The sequence below is a fragment of the Trichechus manatus genome, unplaced genomic scaffold (genome assembly GCF_000243295.1).
Source record: "Trichechus manatus latirostris isolate Lorelei unplaced genomic scaffold, TriManLat1.0 scaffold00090, whole genome shotgun sequence".
Taxonomy (NCBI): Eukaryota; Metazoa; Chordata; class Mammalia; order Sirenia; family Trichechidae; genus Trichechus; species Trichechus manatus.
In genome coordinates, this window is record NW_004444026.1 from 3,800,040 (window position 1) to 3,816,936 (window position 16,897).

Below are 16,897 nucleotides of genomic sequence, written 5' to 3' on the forward strand. Positions count from 1 at the left end.
TTCAGCTGCATCAGCATCCCGTGGAGGCCTCCTTGAAGGGCAGCTTGCTGCCCTCCCCCACACCTCCCAAGCTTCTGCAATTCTGGGATGGGGGCAATAATTTGCATTTCTAACAAGTTCCCAGGAAATGCTGATGCTGCTGGTCTGAGGACCACCCTTTGGAAAACACTGCTTTGCAAAGACTGGGAGCTTTGTGAACAGTGTGGATCTTAGAGTTCTTCTGCACTGTACCCACCACCAGGCTAGGCGTCCGGACTAAAACAATAATAGGTCAACCCACAATCGTCCTTACATGGTCAGGAAGAAGCCAGAATAGGAAACTGGGTCAATGCACCTAGCTAGCAGGGATGCACTCAAACCCTGGCTTTGCATTTTACCGTGCGGCCTCCAGGTGCGCGGCGGGAGGCGGACACCAGGGGGCAGCGTCGCGCGCTCTCCCTGCCAGAGGCTCGTTTCCGGCCGCGCTGGCGGAGAAGGTCGCGTTCGGGGATCCAGGGGGCGGCAGGTAGGCGTGGCGGGCGGGGCCAGCGGGTCCCAGGGTGCAGTGTCCTCCCTGGACCACGACGCTGGACACAACCGCCAGCGAGGGGCGCCTGGTGGGCGCGGGGGGTAGCTCGCGGTTCCTGCAGGGCCTGCAGCTGGCCGGGCCGCGCGACCCCCAAGGCCAGGCCCAGGCTGGTGGCAGCGATCGGCGATCAGCCGCCGGCTCGGCCCTGGGGCAGCCCCTGCCCGGCTGCGTCTGCGGCCCGCCCGCCAGAGTCTAACCCGGAGGCCGCAGCTGGCCCGCACGGCGAACGGCCCGCCGGCCCAGTCCTGCTGCCAAGCTGAACGTTTAAATGGCAGGACGACTCTGCCCTGGACTGCGATCCGCTCATCCTCCCCGGACATGAATTGTGCACGCGTTCATTCGTGCCAGGACTGTTAACCATCTGCAGGTGCAGTGCTCTGTGTTAAGTGTAATCATATACTGACTTCTTTTTTTTTTTTTTTTTAAAGCAGGATTTAGCCATTTTATTTGAGGTATTGGTGGTTCAGTGCTAGAATTCTCGCCTTCCATACGGGCCACCTGTGTTTGATTCTCAGCCAGCATGCCGCATGCGCAGTCATCAATGGAAGCTTGCATGTTGCTTTGATGCTGAGCAGGTTTTAGCGGAACTTCCAGACTAAGGCAGACTAGGAAGGAAGGGCTGGCAATCTGCTTCTCAGAATCAGCCCGTGAAAACCCAGTGGATCACAGCGATCTATTTCATTCTGTTGTGCATGTGGTTGCCCTAAGTCTGGCGGACTCCACAGCCTCTAAGCAGCTAACAACAGCCGTTTTATTTAGTGATCTTCTCCGTCTGTACCTTGACTGTAGAGCCCCTAAGGCTGAGTAAGCATCCAGGATAATTATTTTAATGTACCCTGTACTTTACTGGCAAGATGGGATTCTACTCCAAATATTGTTGGGTGGCACTAATCCATTTCTTCTCTAGTTGTATACAGTAGTCTGTAAGTTGGTAAAAACGAATTTCATTCCATTGTTTCTTTTTAATGAAGCTGGGAATGTAGACTAGTGTTTCCCATCCCCCCTTACCCATATTGTCCTATCAATGCCAGAAATCCTTTGTGTTTAAACAGTGCCTCAAGTTGTCCTGCCCAACCAGCCTTGCAATCCTTATTATTTAGCTTTCAGGGTGTTTATCATGACCAGTAACTTCCAGTGTCCTTTTGGTTATTTATGTGCAAAAAAGATCCTTCAGTCACACAGCCTTATCCTAAGTTCTGGGCAGCGTACTCCGGAAATATGCTTTATAAAGTGAAAACAAACGAACAAAAGTATCAGGTGGTAAGGTGGGCCAAAGCCTTGTTTAAGAAATAGTAATCTCAGTGCCATCTTCCTGCAGTGACCAAACCATGTTCAACTCAGTCCAAGACCTGAGTGTTGTAGGTCTAAAGGAAGAATGTGGGCTGGAGGCCAGAAAACTTGGTTCTTCCATGTGGAATTGAGTGACCTTGGATAAGTCACTTCAGCTCTGACTCAGTCCTCTTATCTGTGAAAAGGGAATAATAATAATTATACCTGCCCCACAGAATTGGTGTGAAATAAGCACTGTGTAAGTCAGTTGAGTTCTTTGATGAGTGTTTTGCTGAGAGAAGATTCAGAAGTGCATGTGAGAACTTGGGAGGAAGGAGACTTGAAAAGCCACTGAGGACTATAAAATACGGAATCAACAAGAAGTGCGTTAAAGGATGGCTGGGTAATGATGGGAGCCCTGGTGGCACAGTGGTTAAGAGCTCAGGCTGCTAACCAAAAGTTGGCAGTTTGAATCCACCAGCTGCTCCTTGGAAACCCTATGGGGCAGTTCTACTCTGTCCTATGGTATCGTTATGAGTCGGAATCGACTCGACGGCAACAGGTTTAGTTTTTGATTTGGGTAATGACGAGTGTCCACCACCACAGACTGTCGTTAGGTGCGATTGAATCAGTTCTGACTCATAGTGACCCTGTGTACAACAGAACGAAACACTGCCCAGTCCTGCTCCATCCTCACAATTGTTGCTATGTTTGAGCGCATTGTTGCAGCCACTGTTGAGGGTCAATTCAATCCATCTCATTGAGGGTCTTCCTCTTTTTCGATGACCCTCTACTTTACCAAGCATGATGTCCTTCTCCAAGGACTGCTCCCTCCTGATAATAATGTCCAAAGTACATGAGATGGAAGTCTCACCATCCTTGCTTCCAAAGGGCATTCTGGCTATACTTCTTCCAAGACAGATTTGTTCATTCTTCTGGCAGTCCGTGGTATATTCAATATTCTTCGCCAACACCACAATTTAAATGCAGGAATTCTTTGGTCTTCCTTATTCATTGTCCAGCTTTCGCATGCATATGAGACCATTGAAAATACCATGGCTTGGGTCAGGTGCACCTTAGGCTTCAAGGTGACATCTTTGCTTTTTAATACTTTAAAGAGGCCTTTTGCAGCAGATTTGCCCAGTGCTAATACGTCCTTTGATTTCTTAACTGCTGCTTCCATGGGTGTTGATTGTGGATCCAAGTAAAATGAAATCCTTTACAACTTCAATATTTTCTTTGTTTATGATAATGTTGCTTATCGGTCCAGTTGTGAGGATTTTTGTTTTCTTTATGTTGAGGTGTAATCCATACTGAAGGCTGTAGTCTTTGATCCTCATCAGTAAGTGCTTCAAGTCCTCTTCACTTTTAGCAAGCAAGGTTGTGTCATCTGCATATCATGGGTTGTTAATGCGTCTTCCTCCAATCTTGATGCCTTGTTCTTCTTCATATATTCCAGCTTCTTGGATTATTTGCTCAGCATACAGATTGAATAAGTATGGTGAAAGGATACAACCTGACTCACACCTTTCCTGATTTGAAACCATGCGGTATTCTATTCGAACAACTGCCTCTTGGTCTATGTACAGGTTCCGCATAAGCACAATGAAGGGTTCTGAAATTCCCATTCTTCGCAATGTTTTCCATAATTTGTTAGGATCCACACAGTCGAATGCCTTTACGTAGTCAATAAACACAGGTAAGCATTTTTCTGGTATTCTCTGCTTTCAGCCAAGATCTGTCTGACATCAGCAGTGACATCCCTTATTCCACATCCTCTTCTGAATCCAGCTTGAATTTCTGGCGGCTCCCTGTCTGTGTACTGCTGCAACCATTTTTTAATTATCTTCAGTATAATTTTACTTGAGTGTGATATTAATGATGTTCAATTATTTCTGCATGTCATTGGATCACCTTTCTTTGGAATAGGCATAAATATGGATCACTTCCAGTCAGTTGGACAGATAGCTGTCTTCCAGATTTCTTGGAATAGACGAGTGAGCACTTCCAGTGTTGCATCCGTTTGTTGAAATATCTCAGTTGGTATCCTGTCAATTCCTGGAGCCTTGTTTTTCAACAATGCCTTCAGTGCAGCTTGGACTTCTTCCTTCAGTACCATCGGTTCTTTGATCATATGCTACTTCCTGAAATGGTCGAACATCAGCCAATTCTTTTTGGTGCAGTGACTGTGTACTCCTTTCATCTTCTTTTGATGCTTCCTGCATCGTTCAATTTTTTGCCCATAGAATCCTTTAGTATTGCCACTCGAGGCTTGAATTTTTTCTTCAGTTCTTTCAGCTTGAGAAATGCCAAGCGTGTTCTTCCCTTTTGGTTTTCTAGCTCCAGGTCTTTGCACATTTCTTAATAATATTTTGCTTTTTCTTCTTGAGCCACCCTTTGAAATCTTCTGTCCAGCTCTTTTACTCATCATTTCTTCCTTTTGCTTTAGTTACTCTACATGAAAGAGCAAGTTTTAGAGTCTCTTCTGACATTCATTTTGGTCTTTTTTTCTGTCTTTTTTAATGACCTTTTGCTTTCTTCATGTATGATGTCCTTGACATCATCCCACAACTTGTCTGGTCTTCAGTCCACAAGACCCAAATTATAACCTTGAGTATATTCCACCTGAATTTAGAGACCATCTCAAGAGTAGACATGACCCATTGAATACCACAGATTAGAAAGTAGGAGTTTCTAGAGCCCTAAGCAGAATTTGGTACCTGATGGTTGGTAGTCTTTGAGTGGAAAGGAAGAAAGTGAACTGGGGAAGCTACACGGGGCTGGACAATGACAAGCAGGTGTGGATTTATAATGTAGCTTCTAGACCCTTCACTTACACAAATCCCTTCCAAAGCCATGGGAGGGGGGCTAATAATTTTGTATTCATAATTGTGTATTTTTTTTCTTAAAGAGCTCCTTCCCCCTGCCAAAAAACTGTTTAGTCTTCAAAACCAAAAACATCAAACCGGTTGCCGTTGAGTCGATTCTGACTCATTGGACTCCACGTGCTTCAGTGTAGAACTATGCTCAGTAGGGTTTTCAGTAGCTGGTGTTTTGGAAGTAAATCAAGCCTTTCTTCCGAGACACCTCTGGGTAGATTCCAAACTTAGTAGCCAAGTGCTTAACCTTGTACCATCCAGGGACTCCTGTATAAGCTTCAGACCCCATAAAAACCTGAATCCACCCTTAGAAGCAAGGAAGGATGAGTAGGCCAGGGGGAAGGAAGGTTGGCGGGTGGTGGTGAGTACCCTTTTGAAAGATATAACCATGGGGTTGGGCTGGTAAGCTCAGACTGGAGAAGGAGGTGGATGAGAGGATCACAGGGCATGTACGATGAAGAGGTAAAGAGCTGATTCAGTGGGAGTGGGAACCCCATATGTATCAGTGTAGAACTGTGTTCCACAGGGTTTTCAGTGGTTGATTTTTCAGAAGGAGATTGCCAGATTTCTTTCGAAGCAACTCTGGGTGGACTTGAACCTCCAACCCTTCTGTTAGCAGCCAAAAGCATTAATTGGACCACCCGAGGACTCCATCCAGACCACAGAGAGACTTCCAGAACAGTGAAGCAATGGAAAACAAGTGAACTTAGAGTCTCATGTATTACATAGATAAATCTCAAAAACATAATGTGCTTTTAAAAAAGCAAGTGCAAAAGGATATAGACATTGTATAACACATAAAAAGTTTAAATCGTGCATACATTATTGTTTTGTTTTTTTATGGGCACGTACTCATTGTAAAAATAAAAAGCATGTATGGGAATCATATATACCAGTGGTTCTTAAACTTTAGTGTGTATCCAAATTACCTGGAGTATTGTTAAAACACAGATTGCTGGGCCCCAGCCACAAACTTCTGGTTCCATTGGTCTGGGATAGGGGCTCAAGAATTTCCATTTCTTACAAGTTCCCAAGTGGTGCTGATGCTTCTGGTCCAGGAGCCACAGTTTGAAAACTGCTAATATACACCAACTTTAGGATAGTGGTTACTTCTTGGAGGGAACAGAATAGGACTGGGAGGGGTACAAAGGAGCTTCAGCTATATATGTCGTATTTTATATCTTTTAAGAAGACCTGAAACAAATATGATACAATGTTATTTGACAAAGCTGGATGGGTGTTCATTATCTTATTCTCTGTTTTTCTCTGTGCTTGAAATATTTCAGGAAAGAAAAGAGTCCCTGTTTGCTGTGTAGAGAATGGATTGGAAAAGAGAACAGAAGTGGGAGACCACTTGGGAAACTGTTGCAGAAGCCCAGGTGAGAGATGACGGTGACCTAGACCAGGGTGGCAGCAGCAAGGAAGGACAGAAGTGAACGGATTTGAGAAGTCTTTGGGTGTTTAGGACTCCCTGGGTGGTCCAAATGGTTAACACGCTTAGCTGCTACCCAAAAGGTTGGAGGTTCATGTTAACCCAGAGGCACTTTTTTTAAAATTCTGCTTTATGTGAAAGTTTACAATTCAAGTCAGTTTCTCGTACAAAAATTTATACACACACTGCTATGTGACCCTAGTTGCTCTCGCTATAATGTGACAGCACACTCTTCCTTTCCACCCCGGATTTCCCGTGTCCATTCAGCCAGCTCCTGACCCTCTCTGCCTTCTCATCTCACCTCCGGACAGGAGCTGCCCATTTAGTCTCATGTACTTGAACTAAGAAGCACACTCCTCACGAGTATCACTTTATTTCCCATGCTCCAGTCTTATCTTTGTCTGAAGAGTTGGCCCCGGGAATGGTTGCAGCTATGGGCCAACAGAGAGTCTGGGGGCCATGTCTTCCGGGGTCCCTCCAGTCTCAGTTAAACCATTAAGTTAACCCAGAGGAACTTTGAAAGAAAGACCTAGTGGTCTACTTCTGGAAAAATCAGCCAGTGAAAACCCTATAGAACACAGTTCTACTCTGACACACCTGGGGTTGCCATGAGTCGGAATCGACTTGACAGCAGCTTGAGTTTTGTTTTTTCTTGATAAGGCAGAGCTCAGCAGACTGCATCTCTCAGACCAACTATGGCCTATCACCCATTTTTATGTGGCCTGTTGGGCTGAGAATGCTTTTAACTTTTTTAAATGTTGGGAAAAAAAATCGAAAGAAGTATAATATTTTGTGACGTATGGAAATTATATGAAATTGAAATCTTGGTGGCCATAAATAAAGTGTTATTGTGACACAGCTACGCTCATTTGTTTATGTATCTTCTGGGGCTGCTTTCCCAGCACAGTGGCAGGATTGGATAATGTCAGGGACAGTATGTGGCACCCTCGTCACTTTGCACCGTTGCTCAGTGCACCACCAGTCACGCTGATACAGTAATAACTCAGGTAGACGCTTGACCCACAAAGCCTAAACGTTTACTGCCTGGCCCTTTACAGAAAATGTTTGCCAGTCCCTGACCTGGGGCGTAAGTTGAGCCGCACTTGTTCACTTTCAGTGGTGTAGAGTAGAGATGGCAGTCACTGTATTCATTGTTTTAAGAGCACCTTCTAAGACGAGGGAGCCCTGGTGGCGCAGTGGTTAAGAGCCTCGGCTGCTAATCCAAAGGTCAGCAGTTCGTATCCCCCAGCCACTCCTTGGAAACATATGGGGCAGGTCTACTCTGTCCTATAGGCTCGCTGTGAGTTGGAATTGACTCAATGGCATCGGATGAGAGAAGCCTCAGGGGTGATAGCCTTTGTCATTGTTTTAGCTGAAGTTCCTGAAGATGACAGGAGGGAATGGGCCGGGGAAAAGATATGGGCCTGGAGTCTGTGTGAGTCAGGTGAGCCAGCAACTATCCTGAATGTTGATGGGTATGACAGTCAGTTTAAGAAAATAGAGAATGTTGAGTGAAGCTGAAGCAGTTCACCTGGACCAGGGTTTACCAAGCCCCTGTTAGTGACAGCAGGGATAAACAAAGTGGCATTTTCTTTTATTAATGAAGAAAAACTGCACTGAATTATAGACGAGTCCATTATTTCTAAAATTTTGTCACCCAAGAAAGCAGTGCAGCTTCACTGACCCATCTCCAGCAGCCTCATTGGCCTGGGTGACCAGAAGGATAGAGTTGACATTGACTGAGATTGAGAACACTGAAGAGAGCAGATTTTGGGAGAAAGATAAGAAGTTGAGCTTAGGAAATATTTTTAAAATTGAAATATAATTCACATACTATAAAATTCACCATTTTAGAGTAGAATTCAGTAGTTTTTAGTATATTTACAAGGTCATGCAACTGTCACCACTGTCTAATTCCAGAACATTTTCATTACCACAAAAAGAAACCCCATACCCATTAACAGTCATCCCCAGTCTCCCCTGTCCTCAGCCCTAGGCAACCACTAATCTACTCTTTGTTTCTAAGGATTTGCCTGTTCTGGACATTTCATGTAAATGGGAACATACAACACGTGGCGTTTTGTGTCTGGTTCTCTCACTTAGCATAATGTTTTCAAGATTCATCTATGTTGTAGAGTGTGTCGGAGCTATATTGCTTTAATGGCTAAATAATAGTCCATTGTGTGGATGTACCATGTTTATCCATTCATCTGTTGATGGATATTTGGGTTGTTTCCACTATTTAGCTCTTATGAATAATGCTGCTATGAAGATTCCTGTACAAGATTTTGTGTGGACATACATTTTTAGTTCTCTTCGGTATGTACCTAGAAGTGGAATTTCTGGATCTTTTGGTAATTCTGTGTTTAACCTGTTGAGAAATTGCCAAACTCTTTTCCAAAGCAGCTGTACCATTTTACATCCCCACCAGCAATATGTGAGGGTTCCTATTTCTCTACATCCTCGTCAACACTTGTTATTATCTGTTTTTTTAAATTTTATAGCCATCTTTGTGGGTGTGAAGTGGTATCTCGTTGTGGCTTTGATTTTCATTTCCCTGGTGGTGCAATGGTAAAGTGCTCAGCTGCTAACTGAAACGTTGGCAATTTGAACCCACCAGCTGCTCTGAGGGGAGAAAAGACTTGGCGATCTGTTCTTTAAAGATGACGGCCTAGGAAACCCTATGGGACAGTTCTACTCTGTCGTATAGGGTCACTATGAGTCAGAATCAACATCGATGGCACACAACAACAACAGTGACTAATGATGTTGAGCTTATTGGCTGTTTATGTATCTTTTTTGGAGAAATATCTGTTTAAGTCCTTGGCCCATTTTTTTAAAACAGTATTTTATTGTGCCCATTTTTTGATTGGATTGTTTGTCTTTATTGTTGAGGGGAAATATTATTTTTGAGTTGTCTGTCAGACATCCCAATAGAGGTGCCAAGGAGGCAGGTATTGAATTCCGAGGAGAGGCCTGGGTTGGATATGTACGTTTGGGAACCAGCAGCATGTGGGAATGTCATCATGACACTGGTTGAGAGCCAGTGTAGTTCGAAAGAGAAGAGGCCTGAGGTCTGAACCTTGGTGCACCTCAGCATTCGGAGGTCAGAGAGATGCGGAGGACCCAACCAAGGAGCCTGAGAAGGAGCTGCCAGAGAGTGCGGTATCCTGGAAACCAAATAAAAGAGGAGGGAGGGAGTGATCCGCCATGTCAGATGCTGTTGATGTTGTCATGTGCTGTCAAGTGGATTCCAACTCATAGCGACCCCATGTGACAGAGTAGAACTGCCCCATAGAGTTTCCTAGCCTATAATCTTTATGGGATCAGAGTGCCAAGTCTTTTTCCCATAGAGCCACTGGGTGGATTTGAGCCACTAGCCTTTCACTTATCAGCTGAACTGTTAACCATTGCACCACCAGGGCTCCTTAATACTGCTGACAGGTCAAGTGAAACCGAGGCTGCAAATTGACTGGTTAGTGAGATGGAGGTCACTGGTGGCGACCTTGATAATGAAGTTTTGGTGGAATAGCAGTGAGTTCAGGAGATGGAGGGAAAGAAATGGAGATCATGAGTATAGATACTTTTTTAAGAAATTTTACTGAAAAGGGAACAGAGAAATTGAGTACTAGAATTGGGAAAGTAGGGTGAAATGTTGGGAGAAATGATGGCATACTTGTAATGGTTCAGTAGAGAAGGAACATTGCTGATTCAGGGGAAGAGGAGAGGATTGCGGGAACCTTGAGCTGGCGTTAAGGGAAGGACCTAGCACACAGGCACAGGGTTTGTCTGGGCTGAGAGCTCGGCCACTTTGTCCATAGCAACAGCAGAGAAAGTAGAGTGCGCAGGAAACTGGAATGGAGTGTTGGGAGCTTGTGGAAATTCTCTTTCTGAGTGCTTCTATTATTTTTGTTCCAACAAAATAGGAAGGAACATCATTGGCTAAGAGTGAGGGTGGGGAAGCTGGTAATAGAAGTTTGAAGAGACAGGGTGTCCTAGCCCAGTCAGTCTAAGGACACTGCAACAAGGGAGACCACACACCAGTGGAACTCGGGGACGTCTCCATCAAAGAAAAAGAATTAGTATAGAATTTTGGGGAAGGGTGGAGTGTAGGCAAAATTTAAGTGAAGCCATATTTTTTGATAGGCTGAGAGCCCAGCAGGGCTGGGTGTAAAGGAGCCATTACCCGTCTGGACTACAAAGTAGACCACCCCCTAAGGGCCCTGTTTCCTTGGAAACTACAAGATTAAGATAGACGTGCAGTATTCTCTCCAGAAACCCCTTATCTGAAGCCCTGCATCTGGTTTGGAAATCGAGGCTGCTTCTCTGTGTCTTAGATCCTCCAGACAAGAGTAGGGTATTTTATTCTTACTGATATGATTTTAAACAGCGAAATTTCCAATGGTCTGTGGTTTTAGAGAACAAAGAAAACAGTCATCATTCAAAGAAGGGGTTTGTTATGACACTTCATAGCTATAGCACATCCTTAGGAGAAATATTGTTTCCTATTAGCCTTGCGGCTGGCTTTATCGCTGTCTGCTATCCCAGCTCAATGAACAACAGGGAGAAAGTATGAAATAGTTGTCTTCTCTTGGTGTTTCTCGCGACCGGCTCCTTCTCATGCTTCAGTCTCAGCGGTAATGTCACATTTTCAGAGAGGACTTCTGTGACCACTTCATCCAGTTAGTTCCCTCTCCTGGTATTCTCTATCCTTGAACTCTCATCACAATTATATAATGATAAACTTTTTATTTACCTGTTTGTTTTGTTTTCCACACTAGATTTCCCACTGAGCTCCCAGAGGACAAGAACCTCATCTGGTTTTTCCATTAACGTATTCCCAGCGCAGGGCTGGCCACAGAGTAGCTGCTTAACACACACTGAATCAATGAACGGCCAGAAGATAGCAGTCCAGGGAGACAGAGCAGACTGGGACCAAAGAGAGGCTGGTGAGAGGTGGGGCCCTGAGACCAGGTGAGCTGACAGGGCTTGAGGGCTTCAAGAACACAAGGGCTACACAGGCACTAGGAGGGGCCCAGGGAAGGGGACCATTTGGATTATTGGAGTCTGTCTGTTTGCACAGTTGCAATTTTTATTTAACAAAACCTCCTTTTTGGCACTTGGTGGCAGAGTGCTTTCAGACACGGACTGGTTAGTCTGAATGGGGATCTGAGCTGGGAGAAGGAAGACACCCATGAATGTGAGCCAGCCCTTCACGTCCCAGGTCTCTCTGACACAGGAGCACAGTGCTGGCTCTGACATTAACTCAGGAGCCCTGGTGGCACAACGGTTAAGTGCTTGGCTGCTAACCGAAAGGTTGGCAGTTCAAAACCACCCAGTAGCTCCACGGGAGAAAGACCTGGCAGTCTGCTCCCCTAAAGATTACAGCCTAGAAAACCCTGTGGGACAGTTCTTCTCTGTCACATGGGGTGGCTATGAGTCGAAAATTGACTTGGCAGCCCACAGTAACAACAAGAAGAAGAAGATATTACTAGACCACGCATCCAGTTGATGTGGCTATATCTGTCATCACAGTATTGACACACTTCCATTCTGGTTCATTAGTAGTCTCTGCCCAAGCACCCTGAGTGACAAGCACCTGTTTTCCAGGCTCCTCCCCCAGGCCTCCCACCATCCTGACCCCTCTACCACCCACCAGCTAAGTCAGTAATGCCTGGCTCTGCAAGGGCCTCTAGGACCGGCCCCAACACTAGAGCCAGAGTGCTTTCAGATCGGTGAGTGTCCGTGCCTTTTCAGTGGTTACATATTCTGAGCATCACTTCTTCATCATCTTCTCCCTGATTTTACCACCATTATTCTAGCTCACATATTCGTCAGCTCTTATTCTGGGTTATTGCCAGGGCCTCCTAACCAGTCTCCCAGCCTCAGTCTCTTCTACCCCAAATCCATCTTTCACACTGGTGAAGAGTAGCCTTTCCTTGTTAAAAACCTTCAGTAGCTTTTGAGTTCAGTGGTAGAATTCTTGCCTTCCATGCGGGAGACCTGGGTTCTATCCCTGGCCAGTGCATCTCATGCGCAGCCACCACCCATCTGTCAGCTGAGGCTTGTGTGTTGCTGTGTTGCTGAACAGGTCTCAGTGGAGCTTCCAGACTAAGATGGACCAGGAAGATCTTCTTCCAAAAACCTGCCACTGAAAACCCTCTGGGGCACAGTTCTACTCTGACATACACGGTCACCATTAGTTACAATTGACTTGACAGGAACTGTTTTTATTTGTTTTTTAATATTACTTCTTGTTTCATTTTTACATTTTAGGAAATTGTAAAAGATACCATCATGGAAAAGAAATCCCAGGAGAGTAAAAAGGGCCCCACCCACAGAGAAGTCCCGCCAGCAGTGGTGCTGTTGCTCGCGATGGCACTCATGAACGCACTCCTCTACCTCTGCCTGGACCGATTCTTTATTTCCCGCCTCCATTCCACTGTGGACCCCAGCCACTGCCCCTCTGGTTCCTTCAGAATGGGACAGATGAAAAACTGCTCACCATGGCTGTCCTGTGAGGAGCTGAGAACAGAAGTGAGGCAGTTAAAACGCGTCGGGGAAGGCGCTGTGAAGAGAGTGAGTCAATGCTTTGTTCTGCATCACCGACAGCATGCACGCGGGCTGGCCTTTCAGGAAAGTGAGCTATCATTATGTGTTAAGAACCATAAAAATGTTTCTACCCTTTAGCCCAATAATCTCACACCTGGGGATTTATCCTGATAAAATAATCCAAAGGAAGGAAACAAGCTAAACGCATAAAGGAGTACTTTGCTTTGTGATTTATAGCAACAGAAAACTAGGAACAGAAATTGTAGAGGAGTAGTTAATTAAATTATGGTCCAACCATTCGATGGAATGTTCTGTAGCCATTAAATATAGTTGGGAACCCCCTGGAGCAACATAAGAAAAATCTTAGGATGAGAAGTGAAAAAAACAACTAAAAGTGGCAAAAGAACCCCCCCACCCGCCTGGCCACACACGTACACAATTCATGACCACAAACCTCAGGTGCACTCAGCACAGCCCAGAAGTGCCACTCGATTCCCTTACTAAGTGCTTTTTCCCGTTCTCTGAGACAGATGTTGCAGCAAACATCCCACACAATGCCCTCCACCCCAGTCTTAGCTAATGACCTCATTTCATAAGTTATTAAGAAAACAAAAGCCACCAGAAGGGAATCTCCTCATCTTGCCACCACCAGCTCAATAAACCTACCAGCTCAGGTATTGACCCCTGACTTCTCGCGACCTCACTCTTGATGATGACTCCTCATCATTCATGGGTTAGCTCAGTGTCAGTTTTCTGAGAGGCTTCTCCTGACCCCTGGTCTAAACCTCACCCCTCATGACCTCTCTTTCTATACTCATCTTGTTTGTCTCATATACGTAAGTTTCACGAGGGCTTGGAAGGTGTGTCCTCAGCCTCTAGCCCAGTGCCATAGGGTTCATCTTAGGGGGCATAAGACAAAGGCTCATTAGTTGAGTCCTTACAGAAATAAAATATGGGTCTCATTTTGATGGTTTCCTTAGTATATAAACACATTCCCTCTCTCCTCTCTCCCAAACCATGTGTTTTTGGTTTGTGTTTGGGATTGCCAGGAGTATTGTGTCCTCTGCCTGAAGCAACATGTAACATTGACCCCCAAAAGTGTACAGATTGGTTTGTGAAAGGCAGATTGACCCATTGCTTCCTTTCTTTCTTTTAACTGTAAAAGCAGTATGTACAATTCAAATATTCAGTAGGAGGTGAAGTACAAAATAAAAGTTCCTTGTCTTCCCTCTTGCTCTCTCCATCCCTAATCTTCCTCCCTAGGAATAACAGATGGGGATTCATCCCTTTAGATTTTTAAACCTAAGATAACATTGAAAGACCCAGGTACATACTCCCCCAGCCATCTCAAGAGCAGTCATACCCACGTCTCAGGGGGCTGCCCATTTTCTGAAACATAGATCTGGGACAACGGTACAAGTGAGAAAAAGATTCTGGTGGCACCGGTTCTTCCCAAAGGCAGAAGGTCCAGCCACACCACGTGGACAACCACAGCATGATTTAGGTTGCAACTTGCTTTGATCTGGGTGAGCAGAAGGCAGCATGGCCAATGTGGCACTGCTCATGCTTCCAACACAGTCTTGTTCTGTGTGCCCAGCCCGAGATAATCGCAAATCTCTCTTGAGAACTAGAGTTTTTACGGTTGAGTGGATTTTTTAAAACTTTAAAAAAAATTATTGTGGTGAAAATATACATAACAAAGCATATACCATCTCAACAATTTCTACATGTACAATTCAGTGCAATTGATTACATTCTTTAAGTCATGTAACCATTCTCCCTACCCTTTTCCAAATCATTCCATCACCTTTAACATAAACTCAGTGCCCTCTAAGCAAAAATGTCCCTTTTCCTCCTCCCTCCCACCCGTGGTAACCACTAATAATCTTTGGTTTCTGTGTGTTTACTTATCTCGTATAAGTGGGATCATACAGTATTTGTCCTTTTATGACAGACTGATTTCCCTCTGCATGATGTTTTCAAGGTTGATCCACGTCGAGGCATGCGTCATTTCTCTTTATGGCTGAGTAGTATTCCACTGTGTGTATAGACCACATTTTGTTCACAGTTAGGTGTTTTTTTTCTTTAAAATTAAAGTATAGGACACTGAAAATCTATAAAATTCGGATTGGATCCTGTCAGAAGAATGGATTTGATTCTTTCTCTTATGTTAACTTTATAGCCCTCTAATTGTATATAACCTTTAGAAGGAGCTTATGTAATCTGTTTCAATGCCGATAGTTTTCTGGAGCGCAGATGCTATGTAAATTGTATATTTAAAAGATGAACTAATGTAACAGCGTCCACTCCTCAGCTGCCTTTGCTGGGTATGCCTCCTCATCCCTCTAAATCTCGTACCATTCTTCTCCACCTGTGCTTGCCCCTAGGTGACCTTGTCCAGCCTCATGGCTTTATCTGCAGCCAGACTGTCCCCTGAACTCCAGAGCTTTCTATCCAGCTGCCTACCCCACATCTCCACTTAGATATCTTCAAGGCTTCTCAAACTTAGCATGTCCAGATCTTCCCCACAAAGCCCGCTTTTCCTACACTCTTCCCTCTCTCAGTGAACAGGAGCTCCATCAGTCCAGTCCCTCAGGCCACCAACCTGGCAGGCATCCTTGACTTCTCTCTCACACATCCATGTTCAGTCCACCGGTAAATTATATTGTCTCTACACTTGAAATAGATCCAGACTTTGACCATTCCTCACACTTCTACCAGCACCCCCTCCCCTATCCAACCCACCATTGCCTTGTACCTAGATTATTTCAATGGCCTCCAAATGGTCTCTCTGCTTCCACACTTGCCCTCCACCCTCAGCCTCATCAGCCTGTTCTCAATACAGCAGCCAGGATGCTGCTGTTAGACGGTAAGTCAGAAAGTGTCAGTCCTCTGCTTACAATCCTCCTGTGACTCTCTGTCTCACTCTGAGTAAAGCCAGAGTCCTTGGAGCGACTATAAGCCCCTACAAGCCCTGCACCATCCCTCCAGCCTCTCTCTTCCTACAGCCCCCGCCCCTGCTCACTCCCCTCCAGCCACCCTGGCCTTGCTCTTCTGGTGGCCCGTGGGCATGCTGCCACCCAGGCCTTTGCCCTGACTGTTGTATCTGCCTGAGATGTCATTCCCCAGGTTGTCACGTGGCTCGCTCCTTTACCTCCTTCAGGTTCTTGCTCAAACATCATCTCTGTGAGACCTTCCCTGACCCTTTTGAAACCTATAAACCCTTCCCTGCTTTGTTTTTATCCAGAGCACATTTTACTTCCCAATATACTTTATAAATTTCTTATTTATTTTATTTATTGATGCCTGCTGTGTTAGAATGTAAACTCCATGGGAGTGGGGATTTATGTCAGTCTTTTTTTAACTGACATAAATACTTGTTAAATGAAGACAGATTTGATTATATAGCAGTTACATTCTTTGTACCACAAAAGACCACGTAAACTCAGTGAATTATTTTCTATATCTTATCTTTTACACATTTATTATAAAGGATTCCATGGATACTATATAAAGAGTTTCTAGAAATCAATTAGCACAAGGCAAAAAACCCTATAAAGGGCAATGAAGAGGCTTCCCACAGAAGAAATAGGGAAGTGCCAGTAAAGATGTAAATGCAGAGCCTCATTAGTAATCAGGAAAATATAAATTGGAGCAACAGTAAGATGTTTTTCATCCACCGGATTTGCACAAATTGCAAAGATTGATAACATCTAGTGGCACAGTGGTTAAGAGCTCGGCTGCTAACCAAACGGTCGGCAGTTTGAATCCACCAGCTGCTCCTTGGAAATCCTATGGGGCAGTTCTACCCTGTCCTATAGGGTCGCTGTGAGTCAGGTTTGGTTTTTAGTATGACGAGGGGTGTAGAGAATGAGGTTCTCTTCGACAGTGCTGGTGAAAGTGTGTGTTGGCACAGGCTTTCAGAGGACAACGTGGGCAGCACATATTCTTCGTTCAGTAATCCGTCTGCTTACTTAGCTCATAGGATACTCGAATGTGTGCACAGAGATGTCAGTCCAAGGCTCTTCATTGTAGTATTGTTCTTAATAAGAAAAAAGTGGGAAATATTTTAAATATCCATCAAATCTTTAAAAATAGATCACATAATGGGAAGCCTAGGGGGCAATAAGTTGAAGATAATGGTGATGGAATAATTTGGAAAAGGATAGTGCGAATAGCAGCACAACTGGAAGAATG

The 16,897-nt window shown here is 44.8% G+C and overlaps 1 protein-coding gene across 1 annotated transcript in view; it reads left to right on the forward strand.

The window, feature by feature from the left end:
• The first annotated feature begins 716 nt into the window (after nt 1–716).
• The window catches only part of POMK (protein O-mannose kinase), a 20,666-nt gene continuing 4,485 nt past the window's right edge, over nt 717–16,897 (forward strand). Inside the window, exons 1-3 of the mRNA XM_004382144.2 lie at nt 717–935; nt 6,003–6,095; nt 12,425–12,788. Coding sequence (XP_004382201.2) covers nt 6,036–6,095; nt 12,425–12,788 — 424 coding nt within the window. The 5' untranslated portion in view covers nt 717–935; nt 6,003–6,035. The remainder of the gene's footprint in view (nt 936–6,002; nt 6,096–12,424; nt 12,789–16,897) is intronic.